This window comes from Lissotriton helveticus, chromosome 2_1 (genome assembly GCF_964261635.1).
Source record: "Lissotriton helveticus chromosome 2_1, aLisHel1.1, whole genome shotgun sequence".
Taxonomy (NCBI): Eukaryota; Metazoa; Chordata; class Amphibia; order Caudata; family Salamandridae; genus Lissotriton; species Lissotriton helveticus.
Window position 1 is genome coordinate 1943795026 of NC_136059.1, and position 26873 is coordinate 1943821898.

Below are 26873 nucleotides of genomic sequence, written 5' to 3' on the forward strand. Positions count from 1 at the left end.
GTATCGTATCTCCTTCTTCCTCAGCGTATTTTGTCTACCCAGCCAAAGTCTCACCCGATCCTTCTGGCAGCATTTCCCTTTTTTTATTTTGCTTTAACGAGGTTAATATGTCTTGTAAAAAAAAGTGCCTTACCAGATTGTTTGGGCACACAGAGAAGACCAAATGTGTTCTGTCCAGTGTTATTTTTGGATCATCAAAGTCGAATAGAACGTGTTTGACATTGGGACTTCCATACGGCTTACAAGTTCTTTTAAAAATTCCATTCAATAAAGTTCCCCTTCTGCAAATGTTTGCTTTGAACCTGCGCTTTCTTCCACTTCGACCACTAGATAGCAGTGGAGCGATTTAGGCCGGACATTGATCATCGTTTTTGCCAGATCATGCTCTAGGGATGTGGCTTCCATCTCCTCCAGTCTGGACGCCACCGCTGCCAAATTGTTGGATACATCGGACTATGGTTTCACTAGATCTTAATTAAATGAGGACATTTCTCTTTTTTTGTTAGTTTTTGCCTAGATCACACTGTTGCCCATTGATTGATAACTGAGTTTGCTTGTTGTTGTCTACATACAGTTCATTTGCATTTAGGAGGCTAAAAGGGTGACATCAATATTAAAAGGATGTGGTGTTATGAGCTGATCCCTGTCCCTATAGTACACCACATGGAATCAGTTTTAAATTGTAAAAGGTAAGGGGCCAACTAAACTGAGTGTCAACAGCCTTTTAAGAATGAAGCAAACTATCATTGTTCTTGCTATCGGGCCCCTGTTGCTTTCTTTCGAAGTAACAGAATGGGGAAAAAGACTTTGTCAAATGCTGCTAACAAATCTAGCAAGATTAGTTTAGCATGACTAGCTACCTACACCGAGTGCCCTACAAATGTCATTGACTTCTATTACCAGTAAGGTTTCTGTACTGAAAGAAGGACGAAACTCTTCTGCTGAGGACCCAGCCATGGTTGCTTTTAGACATTCTGACATTTGGAAGCTAACAATATTATCCAGAGAGTGGTCAGAAGTTTGGCATAATTTTGAAATCGGCGTTCATTTTTTTCAAAAGTGGTGCGATGATTGCAGGTTGCAAAGTGCAGTTAAATTAGTGTGATTGACATTAATGACTTAACCCCTTGGTGTTTCACCATCCTCTTAAGGAGTGTTTGACATTATTCTTCACTGTAGCTTTAGAATTTGAAAGTTCTTTAATTTTGGAGAACCAGTTTTTATTTGTTCCAGTCACTGGCTTAAATTTGCCACAAGCATCTTCTTGATGGAACTCTGGATACCGGTGTACTAACTCCTCTGTTTTATCACCGTCTGGTGGGAGGGCAGGCTAGATATTCTCTCAATGTATTGGGTTTTAGTATTTTCTGTTTACCACCTTGCAGTAAGTTTTCTAACTACTGTTCTATGTGGGAGACTGGTTTCTTAAGTGATCGGAAGTCTAAGCTGGGGCTAGTTTGATCATATCATCCTTCCTCCACCAATGCCATCTAGCAAGAGAGGCAGTGCTCCCAATCATGCTACTCTAATTTGCATCAGCATTGTTCCTGGCACCTGATTCTTTCACCCTGGTTAGATGAGCACTGCTCCTAACCTGATTGCTTGAATTTTAAGCTGGATGGAGCAGCTCTGAGCTATTTGCCTCCACTATTTTATTCCCAGTGGCTACTCCGAATTTCTTTAATCCTATGTAGATTTATCGCACACCCTACATACCCATGCCTACTTTGGAATGGCAAATCTAATCCATGTCTGTAGGGCCAAGCGTTGTCATATGAGTTGAGATGAAGTAAGATTTGCCCTAAGACATTTAAATCCAAAATGTTCAAAAAAGGTGCAGTCTGGAAAGCCAAAGGGTAGACCTTCGGTCACCTAGTAACTGATAATTCTGGTGGATCTTCAACTAAGATGTCACCATTCCTTCTGACGTTGGTGTCATGGGTCGGGAGCCTTACAGATTGAGACTTGAGTTTTCTCTTATCTCCTCATTGTAGGTAACCATTTTAATGACTCCTTTGAGTTTCTTGCACTGTCTCTCAGAATGGAATAACTTCTAACAGTTTTTTCCTTCCTAGTCATTGCAATAATTTTCAGTTAGTAATACGCAGACAGCCTTCCTTTTAGCTACAAGTCTCCCTACTCGAGGACTGGTACTGTCTCCTCTGAGGGAACGGGTACCTTATTTGTGTCTCAAGTTTCCTTTCCAAATTGGAATTTGTGCCACATGCTGTTGATTACTTCTGTTATTGGTATCTCTCTGTGAAGATTGGTCTGCGTTTCAATGATTTTTCACCAGCCATTACCATGCAGAAGACTTTTAGACTTTGCTCCATACAATTTCTGCCATGCGCGATATAAGGACAGAAGTGTCATCAGCGTCTTTATTATTGAAGAGAGCTTACCATGTAGTAGAAAACAATCCTGCAAATATATTGCAGTTGCCTAAAACGACACAATTTAAACCCCCCCAAATAGTCATTTAAAGAGCTTCAGGATATTCCTGATAATCACTATGAGATCGATATGAGTTTGTCTCTGCTACTCTTCTTTGTTGCGAGTTGATTTGCTGCCATCCTTGGCCTGTCTTAAAAGGTGTTCTTAATGTTCAGTCTTTATTATAGCAGTTACATGATGGTTTCATAGAGGAATTGAACATGGAGCCTCCCAGCTTCCCCAGTACTTATGAACTGAGTGATCTTTTGGTAATGTCATGCTAGCTCCTTTAGACTCTATCCAGAGTCCATCTTTGGCTGTAAATAGGAACATGACTGCTGTTTTGACAATCGTATCTGAAAAAAGGATTTGTAAAACGTTTATATATCTTAAAAATCATTTCTTTTTGTTTTGTAACTCTTCCATATTTTTTACTGAAGGTTAGGGTTTATAAAAAGTTGTTTTCCAATCAATCTTATCACGCCGTTCAAATAAGCTATTCTCAAAAACCTTTTTTAAAATGGCTCTAGGTGCTAACCAGTAATCTATTTTTAGTAATCAAATAACATTAATTGATAAATATAATCTATATCAAAAGTAATCAAATGGGCACTATTTCCCACATACAGAATGAGCCTTTTACAATATCCCCCTTACTAAGAATACTACTCTTGTTTTTGATTTTCAGAAGGAAGACAACTGTAAAGACATTGTGTATTTATGCAGACTATAAATCGGATGAAAGCTACACCCCCAGCAAAATATCTGTCAGAGTGGGAAATAATTTCCACAACCTTCAGGAGATTCGGGTAGGTTAGATTTACCTGCATCTTACTCTTAAAATTGAAATTATTTTTTTGTTGTAATTGTAATTTCGCTGACATAGTGCTTACTACCCCTAGCGAGACGTTCAAGTGCTTTACGCTGGCCAGCTGCTGCAAAACCACTATTAGTGTCTATTCTAGTATTATTGGGTATTGTTGGCTACTGGGATTAATCTTGGGTACCTAAGCAAACAATTCCATGCATTTGTTTACCTTTCTACGTGGTGGATGAAATAACAGAAGTTAGTTGTAATCATGGGGAAGGAGGGGTACCTGAGATCATGCTCGCGCTTGGTGGGATAAATAGATGAAGTTGAAGAGATTTGGTTTTTTTAGGTTGCTGGGATATGACATTCAGAGGAGGAGAGGAAGTGATCTTGTGAATGAGACGTGGGCTATTTGCAGAAATACAGTAATAGAAGTTAAGGAAAACATGCATGTGTCAGATGAGGTTATGCTGAGAGAGAGTAGGCATGCAGAGGATAAAAGAGAAGGGAGAGTTTTAATTAAAGGTCAGTTTTTCCTGTCGGATTATAGAAATAAAGAGGACATTTTTGTGTTAGAATGCAGTTTGAGAACTGTAGAACAACAGTATCAACATGCGAAGATGGTGCTATATTAGATATTTTTGATAGGCACTAGAATTAGGCTAGCAGAGATGTCTGTCCTATGCTTGGCTCCTGCTAGACAACCACTCCAGCCAGGTCAGTTGATCAGCTCAAGGACTGGAAGCGAAAAAAGTAATGACTAGATGTATATTTCAAGACATATCGAGCTTGAGGCTGTACTCAAAGGAAATAGTCTCAAGATCATAGCAATGTGAGAAAATACATGAGCAAATAATGTAGAAGATGGAGAGCGAGAACACCTTCCAAGACAGTGGAAGTATATTCTAGTGGCTGGCGGGTGGAGATGCAGACATTGGTGTGAAGAGGATGACGACATGACTCCTTTTACCAATTCAGCGAAGACTTTGTTAGCAAAGTGTAAGGGTGAGGAGAGGAACTGAAGATTCTATTTCGCAGGTTGACTCAAAAGAACCTGTTGTGTAGGTTGACGTGGCTCTATAGGTGATGCCAAGTGTTTTGTCTTTCTTGACCACACTTTAAGTGCCGAATCCTCACAGCTCTTTGTGCCTCTGTTGTGTGTGCTCTAGGCTGGAGACTAGCCTATTGTGAGGGACACTAAACAAAGGCTTTGTCTGCTTATGCTACTTATTGCTGGGTATAGCAAAATACCACACTAATGTAAGTCAGCGATTGCACTCCAGTCACAGGACCAGTTCATACTGAGATCAAAAGCTGTGCTCGCATGGGGACGGGGTGCAGGGGGGGCTATAGAAATTCCATGTGCATGTTGCATAATTACCTCATCAATTCTAAATCTTCATACGTTAAAAGTCTGCATTTTATGCAAACATTTCTGGAAGAAACGCTTGATTTTTCAGTTATTTCTTGCTATACTTGTCTTTGATATTCGTGTATTAATGTATGGATTAGGAGCCGGCCCACCTGCGCTCCACTGGGCCAACAAGGAAAGAAATAGTATGCAAGCGAACATCAGAAAAGAAAGAGAAAGTCAGGTTGAGTCAAATAGAGAGCTAGTGTGATGTCAGATTCAAAATAAATAATAGAAACAGTTTTTCCTGAAAGTGAAAAGTCGGCTAACCCTAACAATATTGACTTTTAGTTCCCAGAAAAGCACCCGATGGGCAGTGCAGTGCAGTGCTTATTTGCAAATACATCAATACATTTGCATTCATTTGGGCTGCGGTGAGTTGTGCAGTGACCCAAGTGTTTTCTTCTCATTGTTAATGCAGCATGAGCTGGACCAATGGGCAATGCGGGCAACTGCCGAGATGCGGGCAGAGTTTTGCCCCACAGTCACCCAAGCAAATCTTTTGTTTCCACCCACAAATATAACTAATGTACAGCACTGCGGCCCCGTATTCCTAAAAGGGAGCACACACTCGCAGTTGCTACTCTGCCCCAAGGGTTCCTGATCCTTCAGCAAGAGCTCTCTTCTGATGAAACAGGCTGTAGTTACTTCTCCGCTTGACCACATTGTGTGATCCTGAGAAAATCACATAATATCTCTGTGCGGTAGGTTCCCGTTCTGCCAATAGAAATAGGCTAATGCCAAGTGGATTTCTGCATAACATGGACATTTACATTGGTTCCCTTCAAAATGCCGGGCTTGAAGCAGGATAAGGTCTGCTCCTCCTCAGATATGTGAAATGACTCTGGATTTGGGGTGAAGATTTGAGAGTAAGCCCAGAGCCCTGCGTTCAGCTTGGAGGATGTTTGCCTATTATCTTAAATGTAGATCCTCAAATGGACTATCAGGCTGATATTTGGCTACTGGATTGTGAATTTGGATATGTTTCCGATTGATCTTTTAATTGAGAAGCACGCTTGGCTATAGGGACTTGAACATGGCTTCTTGGTGGAAGTCATTGGTTGCCTAAACTGCAACTTATAGAATAATATCTTACCCTGCTCATCCGAGTACCAGAGTCTTAGATGTATCTGAACATCGGTTTACGACCAAATGTCCTAGGCTTATGTGCAGTGTCCCCTGTTCAGAGAGAATAAAAATACATTGTTACATTATAGAAGTGTAATATTATGGCATGTTTATATTGAATTTATGTTGATGACCACTTCATATTTTACAATTTTGCTCGATGTCTGTAGTCACATTTTTGAAGCATTATCCATGAAATTAGGACCATCCAATGAAAACGGTATTTTTTATTATTTTTCCACCTTATTTCCTTTAGTGCCTATGGTTCAGTGTGGTCTATGAGCCACTTCCAGCAATAGTTTGCCTGTTAGGACTTTATATTCCGTGTAGATTTTACCGAGATTGAGGTGACCTTGCTTTTCAAGCATTCTTTGGCAGGGGTGCCCCAGGGCTGATCCAGCTACCCGCCCAGCAGTGGCACAGTCCTTTGCTTCTCGTTGGCGGTGGCAGTACCAGGCGGTCAAACCCGCAGCTGTCTCCAGTTGACAAGTTTCTGGTGGAACTTGGTACAGCTTCATTAACTGCGCTGAGGCCGTGGAACTTTTCACAGCACTGGTCTGGCAACACACTCTCGGGTCATCCTCTTTCTCTCGAGTTCCCCTTGCTGGGAAAACACTGCCCCCTCCTCCTGGATAGTCTCATAAATAAGTCTGATTCGCCTAAAGTTGAGAACTTGGGCAGGAGAATACACATGTTTACCATTTAAGGGACATTTCCATTCCAACACTGGAAATCTTGGAAGGTGGCACTTAAGAGGTTTGTGGGTTTCCTCTCCTGGTCATTTGCCATACATCTCTGCTTCAAATGCACCCTTTTGGAAGCTGTTTTGGGCCTGAGAATAAGGCTTTTGGGTCCTTCCCTGAAATGTCCAAAATATATTCACTTCACACATGGCATGTAATAGAAATATGAGGCATCATTTTTTATTGCACTGCTTTTAATAACAGTGGTCCCAATATACAAATGTGTACATTATAACGCTCCCAGAATGCTCCTTTATTTTTTGGAAATGCGTGCAGTAGAATGGAAGCAAGATTGGTGATTTTATCTTTAAAGCAAACTGTATCCTAAAAACATATTTGTAATTTGGGGAGGACAAAGGTGGCAGACAGATTTGCTAAACTGTTGTGACCACTTTAAATACAATCTTTGATGCATGACAATATTAAAATAATAATATTTGTAAATGTGTGTAAATCAATATGGGATGTGTAAAACTTAGACTTTTAAAAATGTGCATGAGTTTACAGAGGAGGCAAACCAAAGTTACACGTTTCAAAACATACTCCTAGTAAATATCTGTTTGACGCCATTTTCGCATGAGCAAAACATGCGTATATTTGCTTCTTCAAAAATCTGCTGACCATATGCAAATTTTCTTGTTCAAATTTGTATTTATTTTTTCTATGGAGGAATTAGCACACCCCATTCCCCCCATGGAGGCATTTCCTTTTAATACTTGATAACGTTTTACTCCTGGCCTTGTCAGAAGTAAATTCCTGGCCTAGGTGGGAAAGGATTGGAGAGGAGTTGGTGAATACCCTTAAACATGTAAGTGCCCTGTAGGTTTGTGAGTTTGTACAAACTTAGAGGACACTCCAGCCTTGTCACAACCACTTCCCATCTACTTCCAGCCCCTATGAGTAGTTTTGCTCACAAGGAAATCTTCATGCTAGTAAATCCGTCTATGTGTGAAAAACCAATATTTGCAAGTGTAAGACACGCTTAATTGTGTTGATAGCCCATAACACTTTGACAAGACATTCAGGAGTTGAAAGTAAAAATATCCACTCATTGATATAGCACTTGGTATGCAAACGCTTAAAAGTAAATCTGCCAAAGCAATTCACAGATATTTCCTCAGAAACTAAAGTAGGAAAGAGAACAGTGGGGTATCCTGAACTGTACCGTAATCAGGACTGTAACATAACACTAACATGTTCAGAGCCCTACTGTGATAAGAAATCTAGACTAAACTCAACCAAATCGTAAACAGAGCCTATGCAAAAGCAGAGCATGTGATTATTTAAAGATTTAAAATAACTGGGTCTTTTGGGTAAAGTGAATTATCGGAGCTTTGCTAGAATCTCAACCCTGACCTTATGCGAGCCCTAGCATAATCAGAGAGGATATTATCATAAGTCTGATAAATGTGTCGCCTCATTGCATGGCATCAGATGGGACAAGTGGATTTTCTTTACAGGACAAGTTCATTCTTATGCATCTAGTCCCCTAGAAGTAGATATTTTATACAATTCCACGTAATGGTCCTTGTTTTCAAGTCTCAGGCTAGCTGTTTGTCCCTCAGGGTCCATGATGCCTCTGTCTTCTGTAGAACACTTTGAGGCATATTATCTTCCTTTAGTAGCTACAAGGTAGCTTGTTTGTCATGTTGCTCTCTTCAAGCAAGCACTGTATACTGGGAGCACCATGCATGGTCCATGGGATTGGATACCGTTTTGTGACATGACCGCGATCTGTCCAGTAAGTGCTTCTACATGTACTTAATAAAAGGTGATTATTAATTATGAAGTTAATTGTGACCATTCCCCACAGCTCCTACTGGTAACAATCGGTCTATTCTATTCTTCATATTTGTATGTGCAAGCCTAGTATATTGAAGTTGAAATGCTTGGTTTGCATTCCAAGAATATGAGACTGCACGTCAAACCTTCGCAGAACGTTCCCCACTAATGTGAATGAATGACTACGTGGGACCCTTAATCCTAAAAGAACTGCTATTTTTTGTGCAGAATTTTTTTGTGTATCCTTCCTTTACAAACTGTTTGAAACATACTTTGTGGGAGCTGGGTGCAGAGGTACCCATCATATCTGTAATCCGAGCACTGCACTTGCTCTAGCCTGTTTTGTTCTTCCCCAGTGGATCTACAAGGAGTTATGAGATGGGCTGGCGCCCCCTGTAGTCAGTAGCACATAAGTGCTGCCTTTTTGCCCAGATAGTGTTTTGCGTTAGTTCAGGTTCACACAGATGCACGCTTATGACGTGTCAATACATATTTAACAGGCGATGAACTAAAAGTTCACGCTTGGTATTTTATGAGTGTTGTGAGTCTGCTGAAGATAATTGTGGGTGTAGACTTGAGTAAATGAGTGGCCCTGGAATTGCCCCTGGTTTTAAAGCTAGTGATAAGAAAATAAAGACTGTTTTTTCAATGCTGTGTACATTCTGGGCAGTGGTATCATGGAACCTTGTAAAAAGTGCCAATGGCCATTGTTTAACTGCGCTGCGTTATGTCTCATTCTTGAAACAACCTGCCAGCCCCACTTTTGCTTTTATTGGGGTTCAGTACACGAATGTTGATTGAAGTTAAGCCTTATTTCCTGATTATCCCACTGGAGCCAAAGATGTGCTCCATGACCATCAGGAGCCCTCTCAGACCCGCTGTCACACAATGTCCACGGGGCATCCTTTGTCGCCCTTTATTTTGGCGTGGCCAAAAGAGCTAGCGCTCTCAGTATGACCTGCTTGTTCTTCTAGTTTTAGGATTGTTTTTACACAACATTGGGTCACAAGTATGCTTTGTTTTTATTAAATGTGACAATAGGTTACACCAATATAGTTTATAGTTGTCTTTTCATCACTACTTGGTTGGATTAGTATCCCGTTCATATACATTTTCGTTTATCTTTCGAGCGCCACATGCGTCAAACCAGCTGGTTTTAGTATTGAATCTGAATAAAGTAAGCAATTGTCAATATTTTAGGGCTCACAGGCAATAACTGTTTCTCTCTAGGGTTATTGGCTGTGTCTCACCTGCAGGCTGTGGCGTTTCTTTAATTTTGCAATAATAAATGATAGTGATGTTTTGTTAGGTAAAACGTCTTGCGGTGTTAGTTTATTTTATTTTTTTGGGAGAAAGGGTTTGGGCTTAGTAGACAACAATTTGCTGGAGGCCACATTTTGGTATGACTTCTTCTATGCTATTTAATATTGTGGGGTTTAAACCCAGAGATAACTGTGTGTGAGTATTTTACTACATGCTAGATCTCATTACAGCTGTGTGTAGATGGCAACGGCATAATTAGCAACTTGTCACAGTCGCGTGATGATCCTTCCTTGAACTTCAAACTGTTTTAAAGACACTTCAGTTTTTAAACTATTTAGAGTAGTGTGCAACTCTCACGTTTGTACGCGAGATGGATGTAATTTGGTTGAAATGTCATTTCTGCCACTTTACAGATTAAGTCAATTTCTTTATCGAAGATTATAATGAAGTCGCTTATTAAGTTAAATATGTGTACTTTTATGGAACTGTGAGATAAAATGACTTACAGAAATAGTAATTGTGAGCTTGAATGCCAATGCACTATGACGGCCATCAATTTACATATATTGGTTTTAAAATCTTAAATGAAAACTACAATGCATTTTAAAGCCGGTTATACTAGTGTTCTGTTATGTGCATTTGTGTAGCTAATTCTTCCATTTCCATGGTCCTGCTTAGCTGACTCCCTTTGCGGTTCTGCCATTCATGTTGTCCGGAATCAAGGAACTCTGCAGATTCGGTTGTGTAGTTTTCTAGCACAAATCCTAAAATATTTTTAAATGAGGCATAAGACACCTTTTTTTCAAGGTGATACTAATTAACTTTCGACATTGCTAAGCTTTCTTCAGTTTCAGGCAAGTCCCTGTAATATTTAACTTATGTGTTTAATTAAATCCATTCACTCTTTTCATAATTTAAATTGAGCACGTATTTCTGTTTTTGATTTAATGGAAATTCTCACATAAAAATTGAACAGTGGGGGAGTTCTTTGTAAAGTTAAACGGCATTTCTGTTCAATTGCCTTTTGAGCAATTGATAAATTTACAACCATGTGTTTGTTGCTTTTAAGTATTAACATACGCTATTGTTAATAAACTATCAAAGCAAGTGAAAAAACGAATGGAAAAATATTTTTGGGGCACAGAAAACCATCCATTACTATAGTGATTCTCTGTAGCGTCTTGGGTAACAAAGATCCCGTTACTCTTGTTTAATAGTGTCAATATCCCAGTGGAAAAGTCTGGGTTGGCACTGATTAGATTTATAAAACTTGAGTATTTGAGCAGAAGATTTTATTTTCAATTTACGCTGTCTCATTTCTTTATTGATTCACTATTGAAACGTCAATGGTTGTTTGCTTGATCACAAAGGAAATATGTTTATAACATACTCCTGAACTTTGATGAATGTCAGAGTTTAAAAGAATTATACCTGTGACCATTCCATTTGTACTATGTGCAACTATCACTTTGTCACTGTGTCACTTGCACAGTGCCTTCACCGGGAGCACTTATTAATAAATGTGGTTTCGCGTTTTGAGTTTTTTTCTTGCCTTAAATATATGTCTGTATGTTTGAATTGCTTTTGCTTTTTGATTAATTCACATGATGGGATTCCCTAGTGTGTAACCAGGCCCCTGTAAACTATTATTGGGATACAAATTAATCCGAAGGAACCTATTTGTTGTTAATATTTGGAATTTACCCTTTTTCCTAGCTATACAGCGTTGCCTCCCTGGTTGTTTGTTGACCCCTGTTCCCCTGTCTGTGGCCTACACACATATAGCACATGCCATGAATCCATTTGGAGCCTGGACTGCGCAGAGCACACTGCTGTACTTTTGGAGAGGCCTGGGTATTCATTTTAAGCAACCCTAGTGTGAGAGATGTGTCCATTCCATACTTGCGCGATCATTGAGGGGGTCTGCTATGGTTGAAGACAAGAGAATTAAATGTGGTGTTATCTCATATTTTAATTGAAATGCCCCTGTACCATTTAGTTTGAAACAATGAAAGACCTTATTGGACACTTAACAAAACTGCGGCGATTTCCAGTTCCATGTTGTTGTCATCTGCGTTATTGTGAAAACCTTGCAGTACACCTCTAAAAACTAAAAGTATTTTTCAAGTTGGCATGTGGGTTAACTTTACCAGTCTGGTAATTTGCGTGTTAAAATAGTGCACTTCCTTTTTCATAACTTCCTTTTTTTATCTGCTAATTCTTCATCCTGATTTGTGAATATATTATTTATATGTTAATATACAGGTTTGCATCCCATTTGCACTAAACTAGTATTCAGAAATCCAAAACCTCTCGCAGAATATCTCTAAAGGACGGTGCCCTGATAAGAGGCAAGCTCATTAATGTTGAACACAAAAAAGTCTTACCTGTTTTAAATGTGTACCTAACTCCCGAGGATGGTCTCAGTCATTATGTGACCAGTGATTTTATTTTCCAAACTCTGGCCCTTATTACAATGACAGTTAGTCGGACCACTATCGTATTGGGCAGGTGACCGTCCAACCTTGAGTCGAGTTATGTAGCAATGGGGCAACCCAATAACCACTGGGCCTAGGTGAATAGTGGTACAACAAGAAAATGTCCCAGTGGAGAACAATGAAAACAGATAAATCAATCTTGATTGATTTATCTGTTTTAATTGTTCTCCACTGCGACCTTGAGTTGGCGGTTCCACCTGCCCGATTAGGATAAGACCGCCATGCAGGGTGTCGTAAAATGCTTTTCCACTGCAGCTTGTGCTGTGGCCCAGTAAAGGGGCTGCAGCACAAGCTGAAGTAGATAAACGGCACTTTGTGCACATCCATGCACCGTGTGCCAGGCAGCATATGGTGCCTGAAACACGGTGTATGGACGTGTGGGGGGCACTCCATGTGCCCCCAGGCCACTTAGCAGTGGACTTCAGGGGACGAGACCATGCTTGGGGGGCCCCCAAAGTCCATTTCTGTCTGCCTTTTCATGGCTGTGACGGTGGAGCGGCCATGAAAAGGCAGTCAGAAAGGTATTGCCTAATCCCTACGGCAGTGCCTGCACAGGCATCAGCTCCATTTTGGGGATAGGATCCAACCGCTGGCCCGACGGAAACGTGGATCCTGTGGAAGGTCCCCCCACCCTGAACACTGTGCACCAACCGCCGGTATTGTTGCGGTCGGAATGATGGCCTCGATGTCGGGCGGGCCGCCACTGACAGCCTGTAGGTGGCAGACTGCCCGCCATCTTAATGAGGACCTCAGTTCGAGAAGGAAGAAATTTATCTTTTGTCTGTTATCCAAAATATTTCAACCTAAAAGGCTGCCCAGAAATCTATCCTCCTGTTCTTTCTGAATATAGGGGCGTGGGACAGGATTTACTGTGAGGTTGTGTTCCAGATAGATGCTACATCTGTGCATTTTTGCCAATCTCACAGAATAATCTGTAAATTGCAACCATTTTCTGATGGAAAACCACGACAGAGCAGTTGTAATATCTAGCAATTCCTTGCCTAAATTGGGGATATTAATGTTGTTTGTGCAATGTTCGGAAAGTTCCAGTTTCAATATGTATAATTTTAAAAGCTCAGTTCCTCATGTGGAAATGGTCCAGCAGAAATCCATGAACTTCGCAATTTCTTTTCCAGAGTTGTCTTTAGGTGTCCATTTCGAATTACTGATTTTTCCCTCAATTGAGTGTCTGTTGTCTTTTTGTTTTTGTAGTCTCATAAACTTTTCAGCAAACGCCTAACAATTTTAGCTTCCAGAGGGCTTTGCGCCTTTACATTTACCGATTGAGAACAATCTCACTCGCTCCAGTGCTTTTGTCCCCTCTTTTGGACCTTTTATAACCAAGCAAGGTGCCCACTGTATAATTCTTTCTATCTCTTCTTGATCTCTCATTGAAGAACTAACTTTCATGATGGCATCAAAGTACACTGGCGTTTCCTAGGCCCTATACCCTCCGTAAATTTCTAAGGCAGCTACCTAACCTTCCCTTGTATTCTGAGATCACTTTTCTGTATCCATGTTGCATGGGCCATGTTACAGCTGATACCAAATGCACAACCTGTTTGCCAGTGGCTAATCGGAGCTAGGTCTGTCTCCACCTGCCAAATGATTTTACTTTTTAAAGATGTTCCGACAAGTAGCTAAGGTAAAGTAAGCAGGCAATAAATGATTAGCATCATATAGGAAACTGGCTCTGTATATACTATACCAAAGTAAGGTATAGTGTGCACAGAGTCTAGTGGATCCCCATGGGTAGGCAGAGGCTAAAGTATATAATAGCTGACTCTCTATTTGTGGTAGTGTGGGCGAGCAGCATGGCTTTATCAGAGGGTAGTTTTAAGCATTTATTGTACACACTCAGGCAAGAAATTATTTCACACACTTAAAGACTGAACTCTGACCAATTTGTTTTGTATGAAAATATTATTGAGTTGCATTTTACTTCTAGAACCAAACCAGGCCTGATGCAGGTAAGTGAAATAATACTTTGCAAAAACAATACAGTTGAATGCAGTTGTATGTACTTGTTTTGTATACAGGTAGCTCAATTGTTTAAAAACAGTTGAGATTACTTTTCAGTTACTTTGAAGGTACTGTATGATTACTGTTTAGGTTGCTTTTCAGATTACTATTCTTACTCAGTGTGATATGCCTAGATATCACACTAGGAAATTTCCTAGATAAAAGGTAAATTAAACAGTTTTTCTCAAAACACAATTTCTTAGGTTCCCATACAACTTAGAAGTTTTTCAGAGGAATGCAGTCAATGCAATCCTATTGAGGAAAATAGGGTTATCGTTTTGCAGGTAAGTAAACGGTCTTGAAGGGTGAGTTTCTGTGATTAGAGCAAGGGTTCCCCCAGGATCAAGGATGCACTCTCAAAGCACCCTCAGCAACACTAGGGCGGCCAGGTGCAGAGTGCTGAGGCCCAATGTTATCCAATGGGGGTAGGGGGCCTCCTGTTGGTGTCTGCTCATGAGCAGGCCACATGTTTGAGGGAACAAAGCTCCTGGACTTAAGCTCAGGGCAAAGGGGGGTTCAAGTTAGCACCCAAGTTACACCCACAGCGGCACTAGGGCGGACGGTTGCAGGGTGCTGTTTTGGTGTTGGGTGCCCTGTTACTTTCAATCAGGTCTCTCTGGTTTGAGCAGACACTGCAGGCTCGGGCACGAAGATCTTCTGGAGGCGACCACTGGTTGGAGAGGTAGGTTGGGATGTTGCTGGATGCCTGGACACCATCGGTTGGCCCACCCAAGGCCGCGGGGCGTAGGGTGCAGGGGTGTCTGGGCATCAGATTCTTCTTACCGGCTCGGGTTGGTGGATCCTCCAGAAAGGGGCTGTTGGTGTCGTCGGGAGACTCGAGGCAGTTCAGGGATCACCAGATCCCAGGTCAGGATTGCCGTATCCCAGGTTGTTTTTTGCCTCGCACGCCCCACCTGAGGGGTGGGGTGGGCAAAGATGGACACACGCAGGGCTCGACAAATCCGCTCGCATTTGCGAGGGAGAATAGATGAGGACGAGCTATTTTTAGGTCCTACTCGCCCTTTCTGGCGAGTAGGAAGACAAATTAACTTTTGCCCTCTGTCTTTGAAAACAGAGCAAAAGTGACAAGATAACAAGATTTAAAGGCATTTATATTGCTCACAAAGGGAATGAGTAATAAAGATGCCTTTAAATCTTGTTAACTTGTCACTTTTGCTCCGTTTTCAGAGACGGAGGTCAAGTAGGTTGCAGTTGGGTCGAGGGGATTATCCAAGGTACTAGACCTGCAGGACTAGTACAATTTTTCGGATTTTTCGAGCCCTGACACCTTTACTCCTATCTTAGTTATCCTACCTATTCTCCCGCCCAAAGTGGGGGAGAGTTGCTGGGACCGACAAATGAATGTGGCAGCTCACAAAGGCGACAAGCCATTGAAGCTTCCCCTTCGTGGACCCTGCCCATCCTGAGGAAGGAGGCTGGACTCCACTGCCCAGGATGTGCTTTCTTTCAGGAACCCGGGAACGGGAGGCTCTCGACTCAGGAGTCCAGAAGTATGTCTTGGGGCAACCGTTCAAACAAGAGGCACTTTCCTACACATCAATATGGTTAATTTCAACCTGCTTCGTGCTAAGTACCAATGCTCACACCAGATCATCTGTTTATTTTTATGGCAGGCTACTGCAATCTGCAACTGATTACATTTTTCAAAGAGAAAACTAAGTGTGAAGTGCCAGTGACCTCCACATGAAACCGAAACCTGCCCAAAAACTCAGGAATCGCAACCAGAGTCTCTAAGCTACATAATGAGGCTTTCCTGTCCATCTGGACGTGTTCTAGAAAGTGCAACACGTTTTAGTGTTTTAAAACATTTGTATGGAATACAAATTTGGAAGACACTTGGAAAGCTAGGTTATTTGCCCCCAGTGGAACATAATACATCATTCTAGTTTATTTTTTGAGTATTCTGATTCACAAAGATTTTGGCTGGCAGAAAGCATAAGTGCACATGAATGGAGTAGTTATGTGTGCATGCATATATTACCATTATCCTCTTTAATCCCTACAAAGTCGTGACTTTTGGAAGAATTTACAAACTTGTTAGATTGCACTTGCTAGTTGCTACACACCTTCCTGAAAGCAGATATCTAACTTTGAACCATTTGGACCAGAGGTAGGTTTTTTCTAAAAGTGTGTTGAAGAGCAGCGATCATTCCATCTTCAAGATGTGTACAGGGAATATATGTGTGAGAGTGTGGGTGTGTGTAGGTGGGTGTGTGTAGGTCTAGTTACCAGGCGTCCCAGATTTCCTGAAATCTGCCGGGACTGTCCCGGCAGATTTTGGAAAATTTAGCTCATGTCCCAGTTTTTAGAGAGGGTCAACTGAAAACGGTAGGAGGTGCCTTTTTATGTTTACCAAAGCAGGGATAGTTAGCTACTGTTCTAGGAAGTCAATTTCATTAACAGGCATGCTACTGGCTTTAAAACTTGCTTTTTATTTATGTTCTTACTGTAATTCTCTGCTGAGGAGCACCGTCATTGCGTGCTCTGTTAAAAAAAAATTGTAGTCCTTCTATTTTTGTGAAATGTTCCGGTTTTTGGAATTAAAATTCTTGTCATCCTATAAATATAAAATATATTTTTTAAGGAAAAATATAAAAATGACAAACTTTACATTTTTCATGCATATTTCACACATGCTAGGTAAGTAACACTTCATTCTAGTGAATATCATACAAGAGGATTCTGAGTTAAGCGCGTGTTGGCATGTCACTAACCTTTTCGGGCACGTGGCCTTTCATCCTAGCAAGTTCGTTAAATTGAGTAATAACGACAACTGATATTTGTTGTCCGTAGAAAGGGCAACCCTGGGCATTAAGCACACTATACAATCTAGTTATTATATCTGCTTAAATTGAAGCGTGAGCCAATTATAAAAACATGCGTATACAATTGACCGAACTAGTCCTTTTTGTTTAGAAATTGGTTCATTCGGGTGAGAGGTATAATTTATTATCATATCTGAAGAAAATGTATTGCAAATACCAAATCTGCTAATGTTGTTGTAAGAACTATCCACTAGATGTCGGCATTGCCTCGCAGAATAACATTTCTGACGCTGTCGCTCTGACCCGTTTTCAAATGGTAAATCATTCTATTTGGTTTTGAGTGTGTTGCTTTGTAACCCAAGATCGCAAATGCTTTTCAGATGCAAGGCCAAGCTTATGTATGAATGATTGATTACCTCATAGTAGGTTCGCTTTTTTACTACCCCTGGAGGTGATGAAAGCCATGAAGCGCATACTATCATGAACATTGACATGCTGGTCCTTTGTAAAGCAGGATTGAGTAACAGGGTTGATTTGGAAATGTTAGTGTTGTATTTATTGGGAACCAGGCCTGAGCAGTTAGACTCCTGGCTTTGATATCATCGCTGAATAGAATTAAACCCACCGAAAGTGTTTAATTGCCTTGCGTTAAAATAGAAATTCAATTTTAGTAAAATTAGTGACACAGTTAATATGGATGTTACTATTCTGAATTCCTATGCCATTTATACTTGTTAGTATTTACTCAAAGAGAAGATTCATTGGTTGAGCAGTCTAATTTTTGGTTGGGGTACATGCTATTCATTCGTTGTTAGTCGAGGATGGAGCAATGTGTGTACACAAAGGCGCCGCACACGCCTAATTTCGTTTACTTCACACCACATGACGAAAAACAAGTTGCCTTGTGGCAGTTGAACGCAGTTCCTGCCGCCACTAATTTGGAGTTTTTAAAACGCCTGGCGGCCTTTGTTGTGGCCCGTGCAGATTTTTAATGCAACCCACTAACTAGTATCTGTTACTGCAAGTGCATCCTTTAAGCGGCGTTGGAACCTTTTTTTTTTTATCACCGATAGAGGCTCCTATCACTCAGTGGTAGTCTCCAGCCTGAAGTCCTAGTTCAGACGCACTTTGCATTGAAAAGGCCTTTTACATTTTAAATGTAACGTTTCAGGGATTTGCACCAAACTTGGACGCCGGGGTTCGGAATGCATCTTTTTTTCTGAAGATCCTCGCAGGGAAATAACAGTGAAGAGGAGGTCTCAAAACAATTTTAGCTCCCGGAAGAAACTTTACTTACGCCTAGAGCAAAAAACACTTAACAGATTTACAGTAAACTTGCCATGAAAGTACAACATTATTCCGAAAGCGTGCATTGGTTGGTTTGGTTTAGATCTGTTCAGGAGTTTTTGAGATAAAGGCTTTTAAAAAAAGGTTGCAAAGCAGGATTTAAAATGCTTCATATTGTATACATGTGGCATCTAAAATCGCTATTCAGATAATCGTGACTCTTGTAAGTAACATTTAAATTTTGTATCAAATCTGATTGGCAAATGAACCATCTTGAAAATCACAATTTATAAAAAAAAAATGATTTAAAGCCCAGTGTAAGAGGGGCCATAAGAGGTGCCAGGCCCTAGTGGAGTCGTGGGGGACCACCCAGGGACGTGAAAAAGTCTCAAAAAAGAAAAGGTGTTCACTTCAATAAAATTGCAATTTAAATGAAATTCTAAATCTTGTGGTCTCCATATTGTGAACAGGAAAAAGGCATCATTATGGTGTGTAAATTATTAAAATCACAAATTATCTATGCAAATAAAATATACAAATAATAAACAATAATTTAGAAAAAAGAAAACAATCCTAGAAATGTACTTAATAAACAGCTAAGAACTGAGGACCTGGTTACGATGCCAGTCGGACTCTTGTCTGACCAGCACTGTGTCGGAATCAGGACCGCCCGACTAGAAGTCTGTGGTCCCTCTGCACGCTTTACGATGCGACTGCCTTCACGGCGGTCGCAATGTGTATATTTTGCATTGCGGTGTGTGCTGCAATACAAAATGTACACATTTAAAACAACCCTGCACTGTGTGGCAGGCACCATGCGGTGCCTGTCACATGGTGCAGGGATGTTTTAGAGGGCACGGCCCCAAAGTGGAGAACCAGGGGGCCCAGCTAAGGGACCCAAAAGTCACTTTCCGCCTGCCTTTTCATGGCAGGTGAACCGCAATGAAAGGGCAGGCGTAAAGGGACATCCTAATCCCTACAGTGGTGCCTGAGCAGGCATGTCTCTTTGCAGGGAATATGAGTCCGACCGCCGCCCTGATGGGATCCTTGATCCCGTTGGACATGGCCGCCCTTCCCCCCCAACTGCCGAGCTCCGATCACCTGCATCCTAATTCGGCGGTCGGATCAATAAGCTGGATGGCTGTGGGACCGCCAGTGACAGCCTGACGGTGGCCTTCCCACTGCCATCGTAATCAGGCCCTGAGTTACGGTCTTTGGCTCAAATGTGCAAAACCACTGAAATACATCAGTGTTTGCAACACACAAAACCCATGCAGTAATCCACGTCACTCACTGTGTTGAATTACCACTTCACCAATGGCACAGGAACAAAATACACATTCTATCTAGAGAAAAACATGGTGAGTTGGTGTGTCTTATATGCATAATATAATAATCCACATTTGTAAAGCACACAATCACCCGTAAGGGTCTCTAGGCGCTGGGGGCCGTCGGGAAGGATAAGCAAGCTATTGCCCAGAGTCAATCTGCCACCGGGGCCAGGGATCGAACCGTGATCCCCAGATTCCGGAGTCAGTCGCCCTAGCCGCGGCGCCACACCTCTTCCTATGCATTGAACCTCATTAACCATAACCGGCGAATTTCAATGGTATTGTGCCTTTGAACCTGAACCCTAACTCAGAATCTAACTAGTTTTGTTAATGCATATACATTCACTAAAAACACCAATTCAGATATATGATCTGAATCTCTGCGTCATATTTTTTGTTCACAGTCCCATTCAAAACTTAAACCTGTGTCTTTTCATCTTGTGGCAAGTGTTTGAGATCCGCTGCTGTTGAAATGACACCTTAGCATTAGAAAGGCACTACCATGGGAGCGCTGTAGCACGTTCCGGCACAGGGAGAAATGCACCATGTTGTGCATTTCTTCCCGTGCAGGAACAGGGCGTGCCGAAATACAGGAGGGCATACCATGTTCCCCCCTGCATGCACCCCCATGCACAGAGGCGACCGGTCCCCAGTTTCCTCACTGCCTTCCTTTTCATGGCAGGCTCACTGTCATGAAAAGGAGAGGGCAGTGAGGAAACTCGAAATATGCTTGGTGGTGCTTCAGCGGCACCGCCAGCATATTACTTCCTCGGACCACTGTGCCACCGCCGCCAGATTACAGATCCCCAGCAGTAGCAGCAGTCCGAAGTCGTAATAAGGCGGGTGGACCGCCACCCGGACTAGGACGGTCCAATGGACTGCTGCAGTCATAATTAGGCCCTTAGACTTTACTCTAGTTCAACCTTAAATTTGAGATGAACAAGCTCACATTGAGAATGTCTTAAGGTTTTTGATCAATGGAAAACCGTAGATGCTTCAGTCAGCCCCTCTATGCTACATGGAGGAAGCTGCTGCACTGTATATGTGGCTAGAGTCCGATAATCCCCAGCCACATTGTTGTTCTGGTCCGGCCAAATCTTTTAGAAGAAGTCTAGGGCATATACAAAACTTGCTTTCTAATCCCCAGTCAATGCCATTGGCTTTTAGTCATATTCTGCTCTTTTGTGGAGCACACAAGGGAAAACTCATATTTGAGATTTCTCATTGCGTGCATATAAGGGTTGGCTTGCATCCTTTTCACTCCACACTTTTTCTTGGCCTGTTGTGTTTCTGGCTAATTGGTGTTTGGAGAGAGCTGTTGCTACACTGTGTTGATTACGGCAAACATTTTTCTCTTCTCAGTCCTGCAAAGGGGAGCTAGAGTATAGCATAAACACCCAAAATAATGTTGTTAAGAAAAATATTGTATATAATTACAATCCAAAGATGAACAATTCACAATGCTATTAGTCATACACTTGCAAAATTGATTTGAAGCTAATGCCAAGTAGTATGAGATAATCATCTATTTATTTTTTAATTTAGTTAACGAAATGGTGGCAATAAAATAAAGTTTAACAGTGTAGTGAACACGTGCAGAAGGTAAAAGGGAGGAAGGACATACACAAGCAATTAAAACGACTTAATCACCACAATTTAGACAACAGATATATACATAATCTGATTTTAAGCAATCTGTGGTCATTTCGTCAAAGTTTCGTCCCAAAGCAAAATGAATAGGGTCTTTCTGTAGATAAATACATTAGCCAGTAGCTACCTACCAGATAGTTTCTAGAATTAAAAAGAGGCGTTATTAATTTATTTAGCATTCTCATTGTTTTCCACCGGTGAGAATGCAAGCCACATTCAAATGACAACCACTAGGATAGAAGAGGCACATGAAAATGTTATGACTTGTTCTCCTATGAGTATGTTAAGGAAAAAGTAGATGATGCACAACTAACCATTGTTTATTCATTACCTGCACAACAAGTTTACCCGTCAAAGGAATAGTCTTGAAATTTGTGGAGTAGGCATCCCAAATGGTAATAATTTATAGACTGCTGTGCCTGTGCTCAGGCCTGGTCGCCCCCACGCTCCTCTGCTGCTTGCCCTGCTGACGCTTCCTGTTCCTGAATCCTGATCGGGCGACCCAGCCGCCGCTGAGCCGCCTGCCCGCACCAGCTTCTTCCCGCCGCTGCCTCCCTGCGGCCCCCGCCCCCCACCAGCCCATTGCCGCCCCGCTCCCGCCAACCAGCTGATCCACCCACCCGGCTCCCTACTTATGATGCCCTCGCGTACGCGTAGCATTGACGCACAGCGTTGGACCGCGCCCAGCGCCAGGACCCCTGGACCTCGACGATGCCAGCCCACACGACGGACCTATGACGCCGCCACCCTCATCGCACTCAAACCCGACCGAACAAGAGCCTGCCACCGAGCCACCCCGAGACGCACCCACGGACCCTTCACCTGTCAAGCCTGCAAGTTCACCTGCCTCCGGACCTGCACCACAGCCACCAAGCCGAGCACCAGCAACAACCACCTCAAGTGCATCCTACTCAACACCCGCTCCATCCACCGACACGCCATCGAACTTTGGAACCTGCTCGACACAACCTCACCAGACGTCGCCTTCCTCACAGAAACCTGGATGAACGCCTCCTCAGCGCCCGACATCGCCATCGCCATCCCAGACAGATACAAGATCATCCGGAGAGACCGCGTCAACCAGACTGGGGGAGGCATCGCCATCGTACACAAGAACACCATCCGCATCACGACCGACTCCAACGACACCTTCGCCACCGCCCAGTATCTCCACTTCCAGATACACACCGACCCAAAGACGACCCTCAGAGGCACCCTCGTCTACAGACCCCCCCGGACCACGCACACAATTCAGCGAAGACATCACGGACTTCATCCTCCTAGGGGACCTCAACTTCCACCTGGAGAACAACAAGGGCCGCAACACCGCCGCCCTGCTGGACAACCTCGCCATCCTCGGACTCAAGCAGCTGGTCAACACCCCCACCCACTACGCCGGCCACACGCTTGATCCCGTCTTCTCATCCAGCAAGCACATCACCTTCAGCCACTCCACCGGACTCCACTGGACCGACCACAGCTGCGTCCACTTCAGCTTCAGAAGAACCACGACCCACCGCCACCCGCAACAGATTCCTCACAGGAGCTGGAGCAAGATCACCGCCGAGCAGCTCACCACCTCCCTCAGCCAGAACCCACCCGCCAGCACAACGAACCCCAACGAAGCAGCCCGCAACCTCACACAGTGGCTAACCGCCTGCGCCGACGACCTCGCTCCACTAAAGAACCCTCCCAGCAGACCAAGAAGCAAGAAAGCCTCCTGGTTCACCGACGAACTCAAGGACTCCAAGAAGAACTGCTGCACCCTCGAGAAAGCCAGGCTCCTCGACCAGACCACAGACAACATGACCGCCCTCAAACAAGCCACCCGCAAGCACCACCAGCTTATCCGCACCACCAAGAAGAAATCACTGAAGGAACGACTGGACAACAACGCCCACGACAGCAAGGAACTCTTCAGCATCGTCAAGGAGTTCTCCAACCCTAGTACCGGCAACAACGACATCACTCCTTCACAAGATCTCTGCGACTCTTTTGCCTCGTTTTTCCACCGTAAGATCGCCGACATCCACAACAGCTTTGACGCACCATCCACGCACCCAACCGTCAAACCAGCGCCCCCCACCACCACCCTCCGCACCTGGACCGCGGTGACCACCGAAGACACAGCCCGCACGATGAACACCATCCACTCCGGATCTCCAACCGACCCCTGCCCCCACCACGTCTTCAACAAGGCCGACTTCATCATCGCACCCCAACTCCGGGACGTCATCAACACCTCCTTCGACACCGCAACCTTCCCGGAGAGCTGGAAGCATGCCGAGCTCAACACCCTACTGAAGAAACCAACAGCGGACCCCACCAACCTCAAGAACCTCCGCCCCATCTCGCTCCTCCCCTTTCCTGCCAAGGTCATCGAGAAGACCGTCAACAGACAGCTTGCAGCCTTCCTCGAGACGAACGGATCCCTCGACCCCTCGCAGTACGGTTTCCGAGCCAACCACAGCACCGAGACCGCCCTCATCGCAGCCACCGACGACATCAGAACCCTGCTCGACAACGGGGAAACAGCGGCCCTCATCCTCTTGGACCTCTCCGCAGCGTTCGACACGGTCTGCCACCGCACTCTAGTCCAACGCCTCAACAACATCGGGATCCAAGAGAAGGCACTGGAGTGGATCATCTCGTTCCTGGCCGGAAGAACACAGAGAGTCCGCCTCCCACCGTTCCGATCCGAGGCCACAGAAGTCATCTGCGGCGTACCGCAGGGATCATCACTCAGCCCCACCCTCTTCAACGTCTACATGAGACCTCTTGCAACCATCGCATGCCAGCACAACCTCAACATCATCTCCTACGCCGATGACACCCAGCTAATCCTCTCCCTCACCAGAGACCCCGCCACTGCCAGAACAAGCCTGCACGAAGGGATGAAAGACGTCGCCGAGTGGAGGAAGAACAGCCGCCTGAAACTGAACTCAGACAAGACGGAAGTCCTCATCCTGGGACCATCGCCCTCCGCCTGGGACGACTCCTGGTGGCCCCCTGCCCTGGGCACCGCACCCAAGCCAACCGACCACGCACGCAACCTGGGCTTCATCCTGGACTCTTCCCTCTCGATGACCAGACAAGTCAACGCCGTCTCCTCATCGTGCTTCAACACCCTGTGTATGCTCCGAAAGATCTTCCGATGGATCCCGACCGAAACCAGGAAGACGGTCACCCAGGCACTCGTCACCAGCCGACTGGACTACGGGAACACCCTCTACGCGGGAACCACAGCCAAACTACAGAAAAGACTCCAGCACATACAGAACGCCTCCGCCCGACTCATCCTGGACATCCCCCGACGCAGCCACATCTCCGGCCACCTGAGGGACCTGCACTGGCTCCCCGTCAGCAAAAGGATCACGTTCAGGCTCCTTACCCACGCACACAAGTCCCTCCACGACCTGGGCCCCAAGTACCTCAACGACCGCCTGACCTTCTACACGCCCACCCGCCAGCTACGTTCTACAAGCCTCGCCCTCGCCGCCGTACCACGCATCCGAAGAGCCACCGCCGGAGGAAGATCCTTCTCCTACCTGGCGGCCAAGACATGGAACTCCCTCCCCATCCACCTCCGACTGACACAGGACCATCTCGCCTTCAGGAAGCAACTCAAGACCTGGCTGTTCGAGCAGTAGCGAACCCCTCCCCAAAGCGCCTTGAGACCCTTCCGGGTGAGTAGCGCGCTATACAAATGGATTGATTGATTGATTGATAAAAAGACATTTCACCCAGAAACACACAGTCAAACAATTCAGGTGATGAGAGAAGATGTAATTTAAGTTAATCACAGTTAATTGAATGCTTACATCAAGTAACCTGAAAAAAAATTGAGCAGAATTGAACACAAATTGACTAACAAAGGATCGGTCTTTATGCCAGAAATGCCACATAGAGACTTACTGGTCAGTTAATAATTCTGGAGTCAGAACTGGACCAAGCCACCTATGTCAGACATTCGCCGCCAGTAGTCTGAAAAGGAATCCAGACATGTTGCCAACTGTGGTAAATGAACAAGATGGCCAGTAGGCATTGAGTGGCACCTGGAAACCTCAACTCGTGAGTTAATATTGGCATGATCATACACGTAGGACACAAATTGAGGATAAGAGGAATGGAAAAAAGGGGAATAAATTACTAAAAATATATTTTTTAAGTAAAAATATAGAAAAAAGTCTGTAAACGTGTATGAAAAAAAGTCTTCAGATTGCTCTGTGGATCTAACATTTAACTCTACTTTGTGATAAGTCCGAGACGAACAGATTTATTATCAACTCTAGATGTTTCTTCATCTTTAACTGACCTGAGTAAACAAGACAATATAACCCAAGTAAATGATCAACCATGCACATAACAATCTTGTCAAAGCATGGTAAAATACGCTGATGTGGCATCATTGCACATCCGTATGAGGCAAAGGCTGTGTTTGGATAGAACAATGCCACTTGAGCTATTAGAATATCCACGATTTTTCAATTTTCTATGGAAGACCATCACATCATCCAATCCTGAGGTTGTTCTTGAATGAGAGGACCCCCTCCACCTCGAAGTGACAGGAGGCAGCCCGCTTGTTCAGATCCCTTAAGTTTACTGCTAGGCTCAAACACGTATTAGAAGAGCATTGCTTGAAGTAGATGATATAACATAAAACACTCTCTTGTACCCTCCTACTACCCAGACTCTGATAGGTTGTTCTTCTATTTGACGAATAGAACTTGATCATGGGTACATACCTACTGATGGCTGCATTGACAGTTTGTTCAGGCAATTCCTTTTTTCCTCTTCTATACTGGTACGGTCAATGCTGGAGGAAAACGGCATATTGCTGCTTGCAAATCTGAGAAGGATGCTCTTTGTTTCCATACTTTTTACCTTTACAGCACTTTTAGTATCCTGCCAGGGATTCTGCTGCCATCTTCTTACCTTCCCAAAAACAAGATGGCCAAACACTGCAAATGTGGAGGACCGCACTGTTTCTAAATTACTGGAAGCCTTCTAATAGATTCCACGTTTCTTGGTGGAGACAGTCTTCAAACAGTAAACCAGAGAATTCCCCAAAATACTACACTCTTTGGATATACATTCTTCGAGAAGGCTATCAAATGGGACCTTTTTCTCGATTCTCATTGACCCCGTTTCTAATGGACCCTAATTTCCAAAACAACCACTGATTTGATGTGACGCCTTTTTGGCAATTCCTCTAACTCTGTCCTTGTGTCTTGCTCCATTATAGAAGATTTCTGTTGCAGGTTTAGCCCACATTTTAGATGCTACAAATTAAAATCAGTCCACTCTCGTATTTCTTTCTGAAAACTAAATATGTCCATCTTGATTGCTCTAGATAGTTTGCAATATGATCAAGTGGCCACAAACCCACACTAAGTGAGTGATAACCTGTTAAACCTGGGGATGTTTAAGCCACTTTGGATCGGTCACCACCCTGGCCATCTCATTCTTGGAATGTCTGTTCATTCAAAGGTCCTCCTTTACCAATAAACCCTCAAGAGTTACCTTTATCGGTATATATTACATTATAAAATGAATCTCTATCTTTCTCCTTCATTGCATCGACCAAGGTGTACTCAAACAGTTCATTTTTTTTCAAATGTATAATTGCTGTCATCTAAAAAATCTTCTTGTGACAGTTAATTTTCATTTTAGGGGATAAGCCCCTCATCACTGAAGCAGCTTGCCATTTCAATTTTCATTTGTGTAG

The 26873-nt window shown here is 43.5% G+C and overlaps 1 protein-coding gene across 2 annotated transcripts in view; it reads left to right on the top strand.

Moving 5' to 3' along the window:
• The window catches only part of ANAPC10 (anaphase promoting complex subunit 10), a 210212-nt gene that overhangs the window by 69591 nt on the left and 113748 nt on the right, over positions 1-26873 (top strand). For both annotated transcript variants that reach the window (XM_078677655.1, XM_078677654.1), the window contains one exon: positions 3122-3242. In XM_078677655.1, coding sequence (XP_078533781.1) covers positions 3122-3242 — 121 coding nt within the window. The remainder of the gene's footprint in view (positions 1-3121; positions 3243-26873) is intronic.